The sequence below is a fragment of the Bos mutus genome, chromosome 27 (assembly GCF_027580195.1).
Source record: "Bos mutus isolate GX-2022 chromosome 27, NWIPB_WYAK_1.1, whole genome shotgun sequence".
Lineage (NCBI taxonomy): Eukaryota > Metazoa > Chordata > Mammalia > Artiodactyla > Bovidae > Bos > Bos mutus.
This window is the reverse complement of record NC_091643.1, coordinates 21,087,660-21,108,614: the sequence shown is the minus strand read 5'-3', so window position 1 is coordinate 21,108,614 and position 20,955 is coordinate 21,087,660. Positions and strand designations below refer to the sequence as shown.

At 42.2% G+C, this 20,955-nt stretch overlaps 1 protein-coding gene across 3 annotated transcripts in view; it reads right to left on the bottom strand.

The window, feature by feature from the left end:
* Positions 1 to 20,955, bottom strand: part of PRAG1 (PEAK1 related, kinase-activating pseudokinase 1) — a 47,121-nt gene that overhangs the window by 13,992 nt on the left and 12,174 nt on the right. For all 3 annotated transcript variants that reach the window (XM_070364388.1, XM_070364386.1, XM_070364387.1), the window contains exon 4: positions 6,172 to 6,329. In XM_070364388.1, the coding sequence (XP_070220489.1) occupies positions 6,172 to 6,329 (158 nt within the window). The remainder of the gene's footprint in view (positions 1 to 6,171; positions 6,330 to 20,955) is intronic.

The window sequence follows — 20,955 nt, the reverse complement described above, 5'->3', positions numbered from 1 at the left end:
TCAACAGTGATCAACTGTCAGTAGGCCACTGACACGCAAAATGGGGAAGCACTGTCTGTCTGGAAAACAGGCTCATGGAAACTATTTCATGTCTACAGCCCGTGTGTGCTTCCAGAGTCATGATTTTTCCCATTATAACACAATCATTAAGGGTTTGCTTCCAAATTAACAGTAAAATTAAATGTTCACGGTACTTTTGCATGCCGCTGATGGAAGCATAAATTGACATTTTTGGAGGTTAATTTGGTAACATCTATTTTAAAATGCACATGTGTTTTGACATATCAATTCCACTTCTAAGAAGTTATCTTACAGATATGCTCACCAAATTATCTCAGTGTATGTCCCAGGATGCTACTGTAGACTTGTAATGAAAGGAACCTACATATGCATTGACAAGAGGAGGGTTTAACTCATTCAGACAATGAAAAAATATGTACCATGAAAAGCAAATGAGGTTGACCTAGAGGTTCTGACTTGAAGGACTTCAAGATACAGTAAGTACAAAAATGTGTAGAACTGAAGCTTATGATATTTGGAATATGGATATGAATTTGTGGGATGATATAGAAAAAATGTTCCAAGTGCAGGTGGGAGCTGGGATGGGAGTGTCTGAAGACTGGCTTTTCATTTTATATCTTTCTCCACTGTTTAGATTTGTATCATAGACATGTATGGACTTTACTGAAATAATAACATGTTTTTAAATTTAGTTTAAAGAGAATAGCTTAACCTAAGATGAAGCTTTAAGTGTGGTGATATTGTGAGGGCTCAGGCCACACTTACACTTAAAAATGGGTTATCTTTTCTTTAGGATAAGTTCTCCAATCTTTAGTAATAGATCTTTCAGAACAGAACCCATGACTCAGTCTATCTCCATGGAGGGCTGGGAGGAGAGATACAGTGTTAGAGCAAAACACGGATGGAATATATTAGACTGAACCCATCCATTTAGGATCAAGCATTCTAACAAGCCTGCTTAATTAACAGAAAACACACTATTTTTGGCTCAGAAGTTTTAGATATCTTTTTCAGGACCACCATTTTTTTTTTTTTTTTGCTTGCTTCATGTAGCTTGCAGGATCTCAGTTCCCTGAAACAGGGATTAAACCCAGGCCACAGCAAAGCCCAGAATCCTAACTACTACACCACTAGGGAACTCCCAGAACCACCTTTTTGAAAATACTGTTTCTTCTTACAGAGGCTCAGGTATGAGCCTGAGTGGGTGAGCAAGGGCTCAGTGAGGGCCAGGCTGATGTCTGCTCTTTGTGGACTTACTGTCTCCCCTTGACAGGTGCGTCCCACCCCCTTCCTGGTTGACTTTTCCCGGTAGCACTTATCGCCATCTGACACACTGGCTACCTGAGTTCTTTATCTTCCTCACTGTCCGTGTCTCCTCACCAGAATGTGAGCTCTATAGAAGAAGGGACGTGGCACTTCTGTCCCTGCTGTGTCTTCAACATCTAAAATTGTACTCAATCCATAGTTGTGTGGGATTTCCCAGGTGGCTCAGTGGTAACGAATCTGCCTGCCAATGCATGAGATGCAGGAGACCCAGGTTAGATCCCTGGGTCAGGAAGATCTCCTGGGGAAGGAAATGGCAACTCCCTCCAGTATTCTTGCCTGGGAAATCCCATGGACAGAGGAGCTGGGCAGTCTACAGTCCATGGGGTCACAGAGTCTGACACAACTGAGCAACCAAGCACATCGTGACTCCGTTAATGTCTATATTTTTAAAATCCTCTTAGCATTATTATTGAGAAATACAAGCCCACTACTGTCAAGATAGTTAATGAACTTTCTGTGCCTCTGGTTTGCCAGCGACAAAAATCAGAACAGAAACACTGCCTGGGTATATTTCTTCACGGGAGTTTATAGTCACTACTATCTGGTTACTTAGGCCTCTCGTCTATCCCTTGTGACCACATTTTCAGTTCAATGGGAGATGGGAGCCTGGCATCCATGATGTTTGTTTAACTGTGGAACTCTTAATTGAAATGTTATCCTACATCAAAAGGGAAAATGATCTTAATGCAATTATGAGGTTTGCAATATTTAAAAGTAACCATTTAAAAGCACACGAGTCTCCTGATGACCATTCCTCCCACCCCCATCCATCCATTCACTCCAGATGACCTTCCCCTTGGCAGTGTTCATAGATCTGTCCTTACACATGCAGTTTGTCCCTCCCTAACCAAGCATAAACCTGACAACTGCTTAGATGGATTTTTCCTTTCACCGAGTTGACCCACTGTTCAATGAAACTGCCCACATGGACAAATGGGATAACAGATGTGCTCAGAGGAGTAAGAAATGCGACATAAGCACAAAGAGCTGAATTAACATTGATACAAAATATTTTGTCAAGTTTAGACAAACTCGCTTTTTAAAAATGCAACAAAGTTACCGCTTGCAATTATGTTTATTTTTCTTATAAAATTAAAAACTTTTGCAGTGGGTGGGGCACAAAACCTGGATCTAAGAAAACTAATTTTCACCATGAACCCAGGTGAGTTTCCAGGAGGTTTCTAAAAACTGCTACTATGCTACATGCCCTGGAATGACTTTGTCCTCAACTCACTCAGGCTTGCTCATACCATAGACTCAGAATCCACAAAATGCGTCATTTTCATGAGTGAATTCTTACTGACAAAAATCAATAATCGAATGGTCTCTTTTGATTTTATATATAATATTAAAGAAGTCGATGCTACATTCTTGAATTAATTCTACCTCTCCTGTCTTGGTTCCCTGTTTCAGCTTCAACACTAGATGCCAAATAGTAACAAAAGGCACGATGGGTAAGTATTTCTGCTCCAAGGTAAAAGTGAGTAAGGATCCATGGGACGAAAAGCTCACCGTTCAACAACAGATTGAAGCCAGCTGCCTTGGCTAATGATGAGTGGCTAAATGAAGGGTTTCTTACATTTCATGACTGGCGGTTCTGGATAGTCTCCAGATTAATGTTTAAAAGACATTAAAAAGGAGAAAAGAGAGAGAATTCCTGTGGTCTCTTGCCAGTTTCAAAGCAGGGTTCTGGGTACAGAGCCATACGTAGGAGCAGCAGATAGAAACTGGTTTGCTCTGACAAGCCAGAGTCTGGTTAAGAAGCTATTGGGTTGGCCAAAAAGTTTATTTAGGTTTTTCCATAACGTGTTACAGAAAAACTTGAACGAACTTTTTGGCCAATGCAATATATACCTTTTTGTTATTCCAGGAATCTAGATTTTGAGGGACATTTCCATTGACTAGCTCACAGTGAAAGGATAACCAGGAAAATGTATCCTTTTTAAAAAAATCAAAGCATAGCTGGTTTACAATGTCATCTCCGTGTCAGATGGACAAGTGTTCATCTTAATTCTAAAAGTCTGAGTTAGGTATCACCAACATACTGAGCGACTTCCCTCTCACTTTTCACTTTCATGCATTGGAGAAGGAAATGGCAACCCACTCCAGGGTTCTTGCCTGGAGAATCCCAGGGATGGGGGACCCTGGTGGGCTGGCGTCTATGGGGTCACACAGAGTCGGACATGACTGAAGTGACTTAGCAGCAACATACTCATAAACCCTCAAGTGGCTCCCTATTTCCAAACTCCACAGACTGGTTTGGAGAGCTCTGCACCAGCCAGCCCCCGGCCTCCCACCACCTCGTAGACTAGTGCCCCTCATTCGCTTCCACTGAAGTGTGTCAGGCTGGTCTCACCCTTTTGCCCTGTGCATCGCTAACCTTGTGCCTTTTTTCCTCCTGAATTGATTCCTTAACCTGCAAAACCCCCTCTTCCTCCCATTACCTCCTCAAGTTTAACTACTCTTGACACAAGAGCTGAAGTCCCATCTCCTCAGGAAGCCTTCTCTGAACCCTCCACCAGCCCTCACTGATTCCTCTCTCTCTGGACGCTTTCATAAGCACTCTTGCTCTGAGCAGCCCAATTTGCTTGCCTACTCCATCCACCCACGGGTCAGGAATTTTAATCTTACCTTCCTGGCTAGACGGTAAGAGCCCGAGAGCAAACGTCATGATTTGCTGGTTCTGAAAACAAAAGTGCTGGAGCAGTTTAGTCCAGTTCTCACCAACACGAGCCGGTGGGTGGCAGATGGAAGACCCTCCCACGGAATCACTTACAATCCCAAGAGAGCAGGTCCCTGAGGACCAGCACAGGGTCTAATGGTTCACGTGCCCAGCCCAGCCCTCCACAAAATAATGTGCTTTGTAGAAATTTCTGCACAATTGAAGGGGGAAAGGAAAAAGACAGACACCCAGGATAACCTGCAGAGAAAGAAAATGTTCTTTTGCCACATCCTACCCAAATCAAGGCTAAGATATTTCCTGTTTTTAAGTCAGAGCTATCAGAAATTTCCCATCAGAACACACCACAGACTGACTTCTATGCTTCTGTCTGAGTGGCACTAATCTTTTAGATAGAAAAATGTTGGTGACAATAAATTCACACTGGAACTTTCTACTCAAAAAATGCCTACGGAGAAGAAATATTTCCTTAGGACTGAGAGGGTCATGATAGCACACGTTCAAACCTATCGTGCTCGGGCAAGTCGATGAGAAATACAGGAGTCAACACACACACACACTCACACAAATGTTAAAGGCTGAAGGTTCTAATACTACCCATCAAAACTACAGGAAAGCAACAGTTTTTTTTAGGAATACAGTCATCCCTCGTTTTCCCTGGGGGAATTGGTTCCAGGAATCCCCTGGGATACCAAAATCCATAGATGTTCAAGTGTCTTATACAAAACAGCAGCAGAGTACCGTCAGCCTGCTGTATCTGCAGGTTCGGCATCCATCGATTTAACCAAAGATTTAACCTTGGGAACCTGTTCGAATCTGTGAATTCAGAGCCTGCAGACATGGGGGCGGGGGGGTAGGGGGTGGGGAGGCAACTGTATACCCAATCAGGACATGTGTATATGTGTGATAAATTGCTTCCGACTCTTCGCGACCCTATGGACTGCAGCCCGGCAGGCTCCTCTGTCCATGAGATTCTCCAGGCAAGAACACTTGGGTTAGTGGGTTGCTGTGCCCTCCTCCAAGGGATCTTCCCAACCTAGGGATTGAACCCACACCTCTTGCTTCTCTTGCATTGGCAGGTGGGTTCTTTACCACTAGTGCCACCTGGGAAGCCCAATCAGGACATACCCACATATGAAGCATCAGAGCTTTATCCAGAAGCTCTGGGATTGGTGGTGGTCTAATGAAGCCTCCATGCTTTAATTCAACAAACACTGATACAAACACCTGCTGTGTATCGAAGTGTGTGTGCATATGTGTGTATGCACGTCTGTGAAAGAAGAGGAGAGACAGAGGGTGGAGGGAGAGGGAACTTGGGATTGCCATTGTGAACCAATCCTGAGGACAGAAATCAAGTGCAGACCTGTATATATAATGACTCAGTACCCAGGAGTCAGGAGTCTTTCGATATGCTTCTGACCTCCCACCGTATTGCCGTGTGGATGTACTATGTGTGATTGGAGAGGGAGATATGGGGTGAAGGCCATACCTTGCCATAAATTCAACAGGGAATAAGAATTTCTCTGGTGGGCCAGTGGTTAAGACGCCACCTTCCAATGTGGGGGTGGGGGTTCCATTTCTGGTTAAGGAATTAAGATCCCACGTGCCATGCAGTGGGCTTCCCTGGTAGCTCAGCTGGTAAAGAATCCACCTGCAATGCAGGAGATCCCAGTTCAATTCCTGGATCAGGCTACCCACTCCAGTATTCTTGGACTTCCCTGATGGCTCAGACAGTAAAGAATCCACCTGCAACGTGGGAGACATAGGTTTGATCCCTGGGTTGGGAAAATCCCCTGGAGGGCATGGCAACCCACTGCAGTATTCTTGCCTGGAGAATCCCCATGGACAGAGGAGCCTAGTTGACTACAGTCCATGGGGTTGCAAAGAGTTGGACATGACTGAGTGACTAAGCACAGCATAGCATATGCTGTGCAGTGCAGCCAAACAAATAAATAAATAAAAATAAAGAGAACTCTTATAGAAAAAAAAAACAAACCAACTCCTCGGTAGAGTCTATTTTGTAGGGAAAGTGGGACTGAGACAGTAGGTCTAGCTCAAAGCTTCCAAATCTTGGCAATTAACCTAGGCCTGGCCCTCCAGGCTCAGGAGAACCTATGTCTCTCCATCAGGGCCAAGTGTGTTACCTCCATCGCTGCAGGTCCTGGAGTCGGAGGCCAGGCTGTCCGTGGAGCCCGTGGTGAAGCTGACGTGGACGCCCCTGAAGGACGGGCTGAGGCTCTCGGCAGAGCCCTGGCTCACCTTCTCCAAATCAGAGCTGCTCTTGTTCATTTTTAAAAGGTGCCTAGAAAATGTAGAAACAAACGATAAAAGTAATTAATGTTGTCTCTGTTCAAAAAAACCAGCCAATGGAGTATGAACCTACTATGCTCTTGAAGCCTGACCAGTGCTGGCAAGTTCTGAAAAAATGATTTGGGGGAAGACAGAACAGGGGCTCTTCTGAAACCTTATACACATGAATGGCAGGTGATTTCTTGAGTGTGATTAAAGACAAGTGAGTCTATTAAATTTGGCAAAGCCCCCAAACCATGATTTGGGAGGAACTGCCTTCATACTCTGGCCCTCTCTGCCAAAACATGTATGTCAGCTACTATACCACGTGTCATCTCTACAAAGAAAAATTGAACATTATCATACAAGCCAACGTACAGAGATATACAGAGATTGGGGAGGTTTTGCAAGATCACAGGACAAGTGAACTGTGGACCAAAAACAAAAGATTTCTCCTGTGCCTGGTACTCTCTTGATACAGCTTCAAAGGGTCTAGCTTGTTCCATGGAGTTAAAGGAAACATTATTTCAATTTTAACTAGACTTGTAGTGCAATGCTTAGATAGAACCATATTAAACCTTATACCAAAACTATGGAATGAATCTGCCCTTAGGCTTTCTATGAAATCTTTGATTGTGTCTCTAAGATAGAATGACTGACGCATTGGGGACAGGAATATCAAGTTCAAGAAAAGAACCTCGCCTTGGAGAAAACAGTTCCCTTATTAAGTAGAAGGTTTAGCTGATTGATTTCCCTCTTTCCGAGGACTACATGAATATTCACTCTGACCTGACATTTTCCCCACACAGTGGGAAAGACCACAATCAATCCAGCCCTTTCCCTGTTGGTGGTAACCTAGATTTGTCTGGGCTGATATCTCCTGATGACACTCTCTCCCACCATGGTGGATCTATATCTCAATATCTGCTGTAGGAAATACACAAAACAGTATTGATTTGGTATCAGAACTGCCTTATTTAATGCATATGACCTTACAGCCAAGAATGTATTGATTGTTCTTTGTGTTCAGCATCGCCCAGCCCTGTATGGTCCTTACAGGCAGTGGAAACTCTTGTTCATTAACAGAAAAGTTTAGAGAAAGTTTGCTCCCATGAAATATGTTCTCCAGAAATATGTTTCTCTCCCCACCTCCCACCTCTAGGACTGCACTTTTAAAAGTTTTAAATCTATTACAACTAAATATGACAGTGATGGCAATGTTACAAGTAATAATATTCTTTACATCCCAAAGTCACTCTAGGGGCCTTGGGGATATCAAATCTTAGAAAGTGCTATGGTAGTAGATTGTCTTTATTTTACCCTCTGGCAAAATATCGTCAGAGAAAGTTTCATAAAATATTTTTATCCATCCTCATCAGATCCAACAACAACGGTTTTGCAGATGAGGCCAAGATATGAAGTTGTGAATAACGACAAGTCCTCATCCAGGGAAAAAAAAAGCTAGGTCTCTCTGGCAATCCAACCACATCAGAGTGGCCCTGCAGTTTCCTGGTCTACAGGCTCAGAAAATTGTCATGGGAGAAATTCCAGCACCACAGCTGCTGAGCTGATGCAGAAAAACACCAGAAGAAATGTGTATAAATAGAGAAAACAAAACAAAAAGTAAATGTGGTATGTGTGAGAACATACACACGATTATTTAGTATAAAGTGAAGCATTAAAAGAAAGAAAAATGTTCAGTTGTCAGATGCAAAGGGAACAAAGATATTAAATGACTGGTAATGAATGAATGGCCAGCTCAATTTTGTGAGTCAAGGCAGTTTAACGGAATAGACCAGGAAAAAAAAAAAAAAGAAAATGAAAAGAGTAAGTATTTGTGAAACTTTTGTTTCAGGTGTGTGTGTGTGTGTGTGTGTGTGTGTGTGTATTGGATCACAGTATTAAGTATAATTCTTAAAATATATTTTAAAAACTTAGTTTTAAAAAGGTTAAAAGTCATCGCTCTAAAATAGGGATAGACAAGCCTTTCCTTAAAGGCCCGATGGTAAATATTTTAGCCTCATGGATCATACAGTCTCTGTTGCAAGTATCAGCTCTGCTTTTGTAGCAGGGAAGGAGCCACTGACAATACATAAACAAATGGGCATGTTTTCTAGTAAAACTTTATTCACAACATAGATGGCTGACCTGTGGGTGGTTGATGATGATTCCCGATCTAGAACAGTCTTGTTCAATAGAACCATAATGCAAGTTATGTACATATATATATAATTTAAAAAAATTAGTAGCCAAATTAAAGGTAAAATTAATTTTAACAATGTATTTTACTTCACAAAATACATAAAATATTGTCATTTCACTATGTAACAAATATAAAATTAATGAGATATTTTATAGTTTTTTTATTCTAAGTCTTCAAAATCTGGTTTGTATTTTATATTTATAGCACATTGCAATTTAGGCTCCCACATTTTAGCTAGTGGCTACTGCACTGTGGAAGGCAGATTTAGAAAAACTCATACATGGGGAAGACTGTTCACAGTGTTACTAACAGCAGAAACAAAATCATAGCCAGTCCAATGGCCATCAGTAAAGGAATGGATACACTGTGGTATAGTCTTGTATCAGAGTACCATATAGCATTCAAAAAATAAATAAACTTGATTTAAATGTATTAGTATGAAAAGAATTCTTAAAACACTGACTATTATAAGTAGCTTGCAAAAGGCTAAAGTGTGACACCATTTATATACAATTTTAAAACACATTATGATTCTATGTATTTTTTACACATTTTACCACATTTACATGGTAAAATGGAAATGACACTCAACTTCAAGACAGTGATGACTCTGGGTAGCAAGGGGAAATTGAAATGGAAATTGTATAGGGAAGGATATTCCACTGTATCTGTAATATTTCCTTTAAAAAAACCCCAGAGAACAAAATGGTAACTATTTGAAAAACCTTGGACACGTGCGTGTGTGAGTTACTCAGTTGTGTCCGACTCTGCAACCCCATGGACTATACAGTCCATGGAATTCTGCAGGCCAAAATACTGGAGTGGGAAGCCTTTCCCTTCTTGCAGGGGATCTTCCCAAGCCAGGGATCGAACTCAGGTCTCCCTCATTGGACGTGGATTCTTTACCAGCTGAGTCACAATGGAAGCCCCTGGACACATGAAAGTGAGTTTAATCATTCTTTGAACTTCACTGCATGCTTGAAAAACTTGGAAATGAACATTCTTAGAAAGAAAGAAATCACTAGGGTCTGACTAAGCCCAGGGATGGCCACTTCTATTGACCTGCTGCTGAGCCTCTGAAGGGCGAGGAACACAGATGACCCAGTGAGATTTCAATCAGTCCTTGTGGGACAGACAGGCTCTATGAGGGTTGATTTCACCACAGAAAAGCCTCATGGATGAAAGTTATTTTTCAGTCCTAACAACTCATCTGAGACTGTGAGGGTTAATTTTTCTACATCTACTTAATATGAGAAGTCACAGTTTTAAAGCCCCACCAAGTGAACGCAGACAAAATCAGACTATTCTAGTGGCTGTAGGATAAATTCTGTGTGTGTGTGTGTGTGTGTGGGGAAGTGGGAAGCCTCCAAATGTAGACTTTGGTAAATCTTAGTATCCAAGCCACAAGTGCAATTTTCAAGGCTTCTGGGGATTTTACTACTGTTTCTCTACCAAAAAACCCTCAAGAAGTCCAGGTTCCCGACAAGTAACTAAAACCCCACAGGCAGTTGAGATGCTTAGATGCAAATAAGGAGGAAAGGGGTAGCCTTTTTAAAAAATCTTTCATATGAACTGCATCAAATATCATCCACCTTGGAAACCTGTATGATCTGTTGTCTTAGAGAACGGCCACTTCAATTATCGAAGAAACACAACCACACCAGGCTTGAAAATGCAAAGGGGGAAGCTGGCCATCAAAGCAGGGACAGACAATCCATCGTTTTTGTGTCTCCAGTCTGTGTGTGCAATAGATTTCTCAAGAATCCTTGCAAAAGGCTTAAGATTCCAAAGGTAACTTTTCTGGGCCCTAAAAGATTGTTCCATCAGATGCAAGGCTGGATGAGAATCCGAGGGCACTCAGCAATATTCAGCCAGACTATACTTATTCTCTTTAAAGGCTCTTTTCCTTCATTAATGATAGTTTGACTTGTCTTTCATAAAACTGGTGCAAACCGTCTATGTGATGAACTCTGATGTCATGTGACTTAAGGAAGTGGCTTCATGAGGCCAAAGCCACATGCTCTAGTCTTTCCTCTCTGGGTGGCGAATAACACTCTTATCAGCTGCAGTGAGAGCACTGCCTGCACAGATGTCATTGCTCTGCGCTGTGATAAATGACTTGTTCTTGCTCAGACTTCCTTCCCTACCTCCCCCCGTGATTAGACATGGTCACAGGAGAGCAGTGTGAGATACGCAGCCAGTGGCACAGCGTCCTTAGAGATCTGAGCCCTGCAGCAGCTGCCCAGTGTTTGCAGAATGGCTTTTCCCCTCATTGTCCTTAGAGAAAGAAGCCTTGCCAGAGTTTTCTCCCTACCGTATTGGTAGAAAGCTGCAAAAAATACTAATAATCCAGCCGGAAGAGCCATCTGCCAGACTTCCTCATTCATAGGAAAAAAAAAAAAAAAACCAAGTCTAAAAATACTCCCGAGTTTTCAGAATGCCCAAAATTCTGAACAGATACCAGACCCCAGTGGGGGCAGAGACTGTCTCTCAGACACGGCGGCTAGAATCCTCATACGCAGCACAACTGAAAGTGTGACCAAGGCAAACGTTCATTCTCACAGCTCTGAGTCTGGGTTAGTTCACATCGGTTTGGTTGAGAAATTTTTGCCTCTGGAGCGGAAGGTAAGAAAAGTCGCACAGCACCAGTGTGCAGTTTTACCCTAGTTCTCCAGACCCGTGTACACAATTATACCACCCAGTCTTCGGATGAATCAAGTCACTGCTATGTCTAATGTTTTGGGGAAGCCCTTTCAGGTAGCTCAGAAAGCATGAACATGTTCGAAAAACTCGATACCTTGTTTAACTTACCAAGAAGGGAAAACAAACTGGCTTAGGTGCAACTAAATCAAGTCATGCCTTAATCAAAGAATGAGAGCCTCTTACCATCCCAGAGTCCAGCCCTCGGTGCTGTGATCACCCGCATGGCCTCCCAGAGCCCAGGGATGGGCTGGGCTGGTGACGGCAGGGTCCCGCGGAGCAGCCCTGAGGATGAAGGGTCAGCTTCAAAGGCGGCCGAGTGTGCCCTGTCAGCCTGCTGTGAATTCACCAGCTCAGAGCTCTCCGTTTCCCCTCAGTTCCTCTCTGACTTTTCTATAAAATGCACTTCCTGTGAAAGCACAGGAAAATAGGGACGGCTCTGCCTCTGTGACCTGCGGCTTTCAATCTCCAATTGTCCTGTTGGGCTGCATCATCAGAAGCCATTCAAACACCCTCTCAAATACACTCAATTTCACCCTATTTCATTCTCTACTATTTGGCCAGATCCTAAAGTCAAAATCATTCAATGATTGGAGCTGAAACACTGGGTTAGCTTCGTGAATACAAGCACCCCATTTTTATTTATCTTATGCCTGTATGACCAGCAGTGCATTCCCCAATCCTGTCCTTTTTGAATACCATTCTCAGATTTTCCAGTAAATAAATACTGACTGCCTGCTCTGTGCCAGGTTTTGTGGATACAACAGCAAAGAGAGGTGGCACCATCCTTGCTTCTACAACCTGGTAGATAAATACTGATCAATCTCCTCTAAAAAAGTATGCAGAGGCCTCGAGCCATGGTCGTCAGAAAACATCTGCAGCCTTGGTCATTCTGACTCAAAATCTCTCCAAAATCTTTCTCTCATAATGATGGTCAACCTTCAAGAACCCTACGCAGAGCTTGTGCAAGTATTCTTGACCTCTGCCGCCATACCGAATCAGCTCTGGTCTCGCATGGTTACAGAAACACACCTCCAGATTGTCTTTGATTTCAAATATCCCCCTCACCCCACCCCCGCACCGTGTATACATTAGAACACATGCCTAGCATTCTGTTTGGAAAAAAAATTATCACCATTTTGGTTAATCAATATCCACTACTTCTGCTCATATATACTCTGCTCTGGTGGGGCAAGTCTCTCATTGTCCCCAAAGCACCCTGCATTCCTGTCCCTGCCCCATCTTGGCAGAGAGGGAAATTCTCTCTCCCTTTCAAACCTTTTCCATACCCAAGACCTAGCAGCAGCAGCATCACTTACCTACAAACCCTTCCCAAGCCATCTCAGTCTCCTCTGACTGGTCTGTGCCCTCTGGAATTCATACCAAACTGAGTCTGATTCACATCACTGAGCATTTGGTTATAATCCTGGTTAGATGATTCTGTTTCATGTGAAACAGGCTTGTTACCACCACAATTATAAACTGTTTTGAGGAGCTGTGTCCTAGTCAGGACATGCTGGAACACAGAGTCATTATTAAATACTTCTTGATTAAGTTTATCTGCCTCTGTTTCAATAACTGGGAGGCATCTAGGAGGATAAATGTTTCCTTTAAGAAAAGAATCACACTTGCCCGGCTACACTTGCCCAGCAAAACTTGCAAAAGGCAGGAACGCTGAGTAAACAACAGCCCTCCAGAAAGCTGGACTCAACAGCTGAGGCTTTTTCATATCTACCATAAAATACCACAGTTCCCAAATATCCTGAATTTATACAATCTAACAGTATTATAGTTGAAAAAATATTTTTTTTTCAAGAGATGGGATGAGAAAGTTAGATAGCTAAGCTGGAAAGGTTTTTATTGTTTTTATCCTTAGTGCTCTTTGATGAAGATGCTATGGGAGTTATTCTGCAAAGTGTCTAAGTGCCAAATGAAGGAACTAATGGATCCAGTCTGCTCTGGCGGCAGGCTTCCCCGCTGACTTATTAGCACATATAAAGATAGGAAATCAGTTTCATTCTGAGTCAGATGACCTTTAGGGTCCCCACTGTGCAGGCTTTTTAATTTGCATTTGCAGTTAATGCACTGGTGACTGCTGGGGCACCTCAAGTTGAAAAAAGCCTTTGGTTTAACCCCAAAACGAAAGCACTTTGCATTCAGTGGAAACCATTTAAAAACAGGAATAAAGCCATGCTTATTTTTAAAGACAGCGGTAGGCGTATGCATGTACGCTCACCTGCACCTACATACACATCTGTAGGTTACTAGTTAGCTGGTATAAAAAGGGATAAAAACGCTTCAATTGGTCAGTTGGAAATTTGCAGCCATTTGTCCTAACTATACACAGATATACTTTGGCACTGAGAGATACAAATGGCTTTAAAAGATGACCTTTCCTGTCTCAGAAAATCAAGTCTCTTATTTGTGGCCCCCAGTCTGCATGGCTATGTCCTTTCCCAAAGAATTTCTGGTGCAGAAGAGAGGAAGGCAGCAACTCCCTAGCATAGGAAGGTTTACACCCAGGCTGAGGACAGGAGACCAGCTATGGAGGCAGGTAAGAGGGTGCAGAAGGACTCGGCGGCTGCACCCCATCACCTGGTCCACTACACCTGCATCTCCAATCTCATCACCTAAGAACAATGAGTCTCCAACTCTTGGCCTGTTAAGGAAGAAACGCTACATGTTCAAGAGCTTGACCATCTGTTCACACAGGGGCAGATGGGAAGAGGTGAAAAGAAGGCCATGAATGACCAATGGAAAGTAAAGACTGAACAACTACAATTCACAGACGGGGCCCTCCCACCAGCTGCCCTGCCCACAGGTCAGCATAGTGTGGAAGAAATCTCCGGAACCTTTGGGAACAACAGCAATAAAAACATTTGAAAAGCTGCCCAGATGAGTTTCACTCTTAAGAGCATGGGCCCTGGGGCATCCCATGCACAAAATGGAGATAATACTACTACTTACCTCATTGGGGGCAGGAGGGGGGTAGTGGTTAGGAGGAGTTGATGACTTAATATTTAATAAGTGCTAAAAACAGCACCAGGTACAAAGAAAGTACTAGTTATACAGAAAGATGGGAGGATGGATGGATGGATGGGGACAGACAGACAGAAGACTTCAGCAGCCTCCAGCAAATCCAGTATCTTGCTACCTGGATAGAAAATACCTACATATTTTCTAATAGATAGGCTAGAGATTTCACTTTCATATTTTAAAGAGACCCAAAGATGAAACAAACATCTCCCATCTGACTCCTGCACTAGGTAACCCAGTGCTTCTCTAGGAAAGCACACAACCATGCCGACTGGTACCACAATGAACTAACTTCCTGACAGCTAGCTCTTGTGGCTCCTGGGCCATCGTTTCACGGGACCTCCCATTCTCCAAAGCAGCTATTCTAACCTTTCATCCCATTATTTGGTGTTCGTAGCCACTATCTTCACCTCTCAAGTAAGTCTGGGTTTGCTCCAACTCCCAGCTCCTACAAACAATATTGTACTGATCTTCACTGAGTTTTACTTGAAGGCATCACTCAGGAATGGAGAGGGCCCAGCGTATTCTTATATTTTATTTTCCTGGGTAATTCATTATAGCTTCCCTTACACCTAGACCTCAACAATTAGTGATTAAATGACTATCACAAGCAGGAGGAAGGGCAGATCAACACTGAAGGAGGCAAAGGAAAAGGATTGAGGGGCTGGATTTAGGATTTACTATTTACTGTGCAGACAATTCCCTGTGTCAAGCTCTGGAGAAGACACAAATATCAAGGAGGTATTTTGAAAGATCTAAAGGGAAGTCACCAAGCAAATATAACAGATCAGCAAATATTCCTGTCTGGGTTTTCTTCTACTTTCTCCTAGGGAGACATGTTCTATCCTCATGTTGAATATTTTCATGAAAAAAGATGACCTCACTTACCACCAGTCAAAAAGACTTGGAAAAATTATATGTAAGTAATTATGAAAACAATAGTTTTCAATTTCTAAAATATAAATTTATATCATAATATTTAATATTAATTTATATAAATATTAATATTATATATATAATATTCAGATCAGATCAGTCGCTCAGTCATGTCTGACTCTTTGCGACCCCATGAATCACAGCACGCCAGGCCTCCCTGTCCATCACCAACTCCCGAAGTTCACTCAGACTCACGTCCATCAAGTCAGTGATGCCATCCAGCCATCTCATCCTCTGTCGTCCCCTTCTCCTCTTGCCCCCAATCCCTCCCAGCATCAGAGTCTTTTCCAATGAGTCAACTCTTCGCATGAGGTGGCCAAAGTACTGGAGTTTCAGCTTCAGCATCTCTCCTTCCAAAGAAATCCCAGGGCTGATCTCCTTCAGAATGGACTGGTTGGATCTCCTTGCAGTACAAGGGACTCTCAAGAGTCTTCTCCAACACCACAGTTCAAAAGCATCAATTCTTCGGTGCTCAGCCTTCTTCACAGTTCAACTCTCACATCCATACATGACCACAGGAAAAACCATAGCCTTGACTAGACGAACATATTTAATATTTCCAATTTCAAACTCCTCCAAAAGATTTTGACATATACCTCCTGCCTCAACTCCCTTACCCCAACCATCTGGGGCACAGAAAGTCAATGCTAAAAGTTAAAAGAGGGTGAGGCTAACATTTCTTGTTTAACATGATTTAAGGAATGAAAACATAAATTCAAGGTCTTTAAAGAGAAATAATACATTATATATTGGATACTAGAATTAATGGTAACTGTTGTTTACTAAAATACAAACTTCCAAAAATTCATGGAATAGTCATAATCACTCATTATAATTCACGAAATATTCATAGTCACTCATTAAAAGTCAGAAAATATTCATAATCACTCATTAAGAGGAAATAAAACATTTGGTACAAAATGGAAGTTGTAATCAGAAGACCCTCTTCTGCAAACACTTCGCTTAGGGCTACAATGGGCTAGACAGACCACAGATCCTCTCCCAGGTGTGGAACTTTCAAATTAGTACAGTGAAGTGTTAAGTTGCTCAGTCATGTCCGACTCTTTGTGACCCCATGGATTGTAGCCCACCAGGCCCCTCTGTCCATGGGATTTCCCAGGCAAGAATATTAGAGCAGGTTGCCATTTCCTTCTCCAGGGGATCTTCCCCAACCCAGGTATCAAACCTGGGTCTCCTGCATTGTAGGCAGATTCTTTACCATCTGATAGGAAACAGTTATTGATCCCCAATGATTTTGCAATCACTGATGGTGAATTCTAGATTTTTAAGCTGCACTGGCGAACAGCTGGCACCTGTGGCTGTATACTGCTCTCCCTCCCATAACCTGCAGACAGTATTGATGGAGTATGGCCAGCTCTCTCAGCTTTCCATGTGAAACTCCAGAATGCTACTCCAACTGATTGTAGCTGGTGTGGAGGATGCAACCTAATTGCCCTGGTGTTGCAAGAACATGCAGTCACAAAACCCTCCTTTTGATCACACATTCATAAGGATTATTTTAAGTGACCTCCCCACTATGACTGATTTTAAAATTCCAAAGATTCTTCTTCCCTTTCTTCCTAATCTTCAAAGTCTTATTACTACTTAATGCGTCAATTTATCTCAACTATTCTTGTCTTTATCCAGGGTATGTGAATTTTCATTCATTTTGACTGTCTACGGAGCTCCTGGAATCAGGAGCCATTGTGAAGGGACATACAGCGGAAACACTGCCAATCATTTGCCTAAAAGACAAGTTTTAAACTTTGGGAAAATTTTTTATAGCACATGTATAAATGGGCATGAAATGGCTAAAACCAAACTGCCAGGAAGTCACAGGGATCATCTGGTAGAGATAGATACTAAAATTAACTGGAGAGTAAAGTATCTGAGTAAGAAGGGAAGGGTTTTTTGTTTTTTTTTAAAGCAGTCTTTAATCTGCTTTAAAGAAGTTCCCCTTTTCCCCCAGCGAAGAACACTTGTTTACATAAGTCTGCCTGTTAGAAAAGTACAGAGAATAAATGTCCAGAGAACCAGACAAAAGCTGATGGAAGCGGAGAGCTGTATGGGGACAGAACAAATACCCTTAATGCCCACATTTTTAGGGATCTGCCCAAAAGCCAGTAGAAAGAAACAAGTGAGCGATTTTAGCACAGAGGCTGAAGACACTGCTCTTAAAGGGAAAAGTATTCGTTGGAGAAATGGTTGCTAATGATTCTTTGAAGTTGGTCTATCTACCCTGGTAAAGGGAAATGCAAGTCTTCTTGTGGGCACATCGATGATAATCAAACAGCAACTTTCCTGCACTACAAATAGAGATAATGTCTCAGCAATTGGTGAGTTCCACACCTCAAAGGTAGGCTGGCTATTCTAGGAACAAAGTGCTTTTGATTACGTGATGGAAGAGGGGGCTTGATCATGCGGCCCATGCCTGTATCTCCCAACCCATTTCAGAAATCATGGAAAATCTATTCTCAGAAAAATGAAACCACACCCTAGAATTCCTTGCAATTTATGGGTGGGGAAAAAAGTCCTTAGGTGATTACTGCCTGAAAAGAACATTCTTGTGGCAAGAGAGGGCTGGGCTCCAAACACCTGCTTGGCTTTAAAAAAAAAAAAAAAAAAAAGGCAATGTACAATCGTTGGAGAGTAATTAATCCATGAAAGGCTGCATTGTGCTCTCATAGTGTTTGCCCACCTTGAAGCATTAATAGCATTAATAATTATTAACTTCAGTTTCTTTAACTCAAGCCACAGAATTATAATGGGGTGTCCAGTGGAAAATAAGGCCAAGATTTGTAGTTCCTTCTGGCCTTTATCCCCCTCTAATTCAATAATCTTTTATTGAATACCTACTGTCTTAAGGCATCCTATGGAAAAGTCAAAGAAAGTATATAAAATGTTTCCTGTACTCTCAAGAGTTTACAAGCTCTTAGAAAGATATGACTTATGAATGGAGTTTAATTCAAAACACTGTGTTAACTGCCAAAAGAGAGGGAAGAACAGAGCACAGGGGCAATCTGAAACTTGGGTATCAGAAAGACACCTTGATGTAAGTATTTAATGATGCTACTTGCTCCTTTCTCAGTATTTCTTCATGTGTAAAACATAGAATTAGGTGCTTCTGGCCAAAATGAAATAAATAGGGTATGGCCTCTGCCTACTACTGTCAACTGAATAAAAGTTTCTTGAGCATCTACATATGCCAGGCATTAAACAGGATATTCTGAAATTATAGATGGCTAAGCATGTCTTTTACCTTCAAGGAACATCTTTTTTTTTTTTTTTTTAAATAGATGGGTATCTACATGCCTGTACTAAGTGTGATTTGTATTAGGTCAAAAGACCTTAAAGGAAAGATTGTTATTTCACTACTCCTGAACACCAAGCTGAGCTTACCTTGGCTTTACTGGGCAGAACAAGAAATTCAGTGAGAATCCAGATGCTGTGATAACCAGTCTCAACAAAAGCAATCAAAGCAGGAGTGAACTTTTGGCCGTCCTTTTGCACATCGGCTGATTTAATTCCTACCAAGTCAACCCTCAGGGGCCTTAAAGGGTGGGACTCCTGTAACTGGCTTTTTTTAGCACCTTGCACAGAAAGTAGGCAATTAGTAGATATCTGATGAAAAGAATGTCTAATCCCTAAGCCTTCACCACGGATGCCTTCTCAAAAATGGAGAGAATGCTATAAATATTTTATATATGCTACTGTTCCACTTAGTGATTTAAAAAAAAAATTACAGACTAAGATAGGAATCAATGCTAGTTCTCCCTGCTTCAGTATCACTAGATGTCCCACGTCAGATTCTATCCACAAACTCATGGGAAGAGGCCAACTATACATTTCCTGGCACGAAGCAGGATATAAAACTGTGCTGTTGATATGTGTGCTTTGTTTGCCAAACTGTGTGTGTGTATGTGGCGGGGGGTGGGGGGGGCCGTGGTTTCTCCCCTGAAGTATGCCTGGTATTCAGTCTTTACCAAACCAACTCGATCACCAGCAGACTTATTTCAGTTTTGTCAAAAAGGTAAACATAGAGAAGATTCCTGAAGCGTGTATAATGCTTTCTGATACAAACTGTGATTTTCAAAACGCCACTGAGAAAAGCATGTTTTACATGAACATTGTGGGATTTCCTGGTCAATTGTTGCCATCCCGTCACAATCCACTACAGTAAGAGGTGCCTCAAGAATAAGGCATTTGAAAGTTTTGGTTTTTTTTTTTTTGATGTGGCCCATTTTTAAAGTCTTTATTGAATTTGTTACAGTATTGCTTCTGTTTAATGTTTTGGCTTTTTGGCCACAAGGCATATGGGATCTTAGCGCCCTGACCAGGGATCGAACCTGCACCCCCTGCTTTGGAAGGGGAAATCTTAACCACTGGACTGCCAGGGAAGCCCCTAGAGATTTAATCAGATTGGATATAGGATCTAGAGACAGTGACCCATTTCACTCATCCAATTCCAATCCTCAAAGTCATGCTAAGAGAGCGTGTGATTGAGAGATTATACAATAAGTTCTTTTGGTTCCTCTGGGGAGCAATGTGGCCACTTTCGTGTGCAGAAAAGACCTCCATCTCTGACACCATCACCACCTGTCTGCTGAGAAGCCAAGTGAGAAGGATAAGAATTAAGAAAGAACAAAAGCGTAGGACAGACTCAACCTCTACTCCCCAGAATCCTTGCAGAGGAGGAGGAGAACTTAGTGTAAGTATTGGGTTAAAATTATAAGCATGAGTGATAACTTTAAAACAAAGTCATCCCTCACTTTCTTGGGAAAATGTTTCTTTCTTTTTGATTAGTCTCATCTGGGGCCAGATCATCTGGAAACTAAAACCATATAAACCTGTCTTAGTTCTCATTCACCCGTTGTCTTCTAATTCCACCTCTGAGTTCAGGTCTACCAGCCTAATTCCTATTTTGGGGTTTCTTTGTGAAATGCCTGTTTGGCACTAATCAGATGATTTTCCCTTAACTGACCTTGTCACTGAAAAGCCATAAGTCATTTAAAACCAGGTTTGCATCTGTGAGGAAATAAAAGGCAGAAATAAATTTGATTTTATTACTCCCCCAGGCATTGGCTGCTCTCATTGAACTGCCTTGTCTCGAACGTGACATTTAAACTAAGAAGTGCACACCTCTTTCCTGTGGGTTTTTGTTTTCTAACCAGCAGTATTTGTTGCTCCTTACCTTCTAAGCCTGCACTAAATTGGAGCAGGGGTGATCTAGAGACTCAGTGGGATTGGTCAGGTTGAGGAGGTGTGAGCTTACACAGGTAGAAGGCTGCCTTGGCAGCAGCAGGTAAAGGACCCAGACCTCCACACCTGCCTGGGAGGAAGGCTGAACATGTATTTGAACACCTCTACATGGCTTTCAGGCATTAAATGAGTATTGAGAATCTTCATCCTACATGGTATTACAGCAAGAGTTTTCTCAGGAACCCTGATGGGAGTTTGCAGAGGACAGTATCTCAGAAAACAGAAAAGCTACTGCCAAACATTCAAAACGAGACCACAGGAAAGCCAGGTCACTCTCAACATCTATTTTTTTCCCCCTCCAAGTTGGTCAGTTTTGTAAAATGGGACCATAGGAAAGCCAGCATATGATTTCTTTGTTCTATAGTGGCCCGAGAAAGCACTTACTTACCTGCTTAAGTGCCTGTTAGTAAAAAGTAACACTACCCTGTATGGAACAGCCCCTCTCTCTGGAGTCCTGAGTGGACCTCATACCCATCATGACAGTTGTTATCTTTGTTCATAGGTG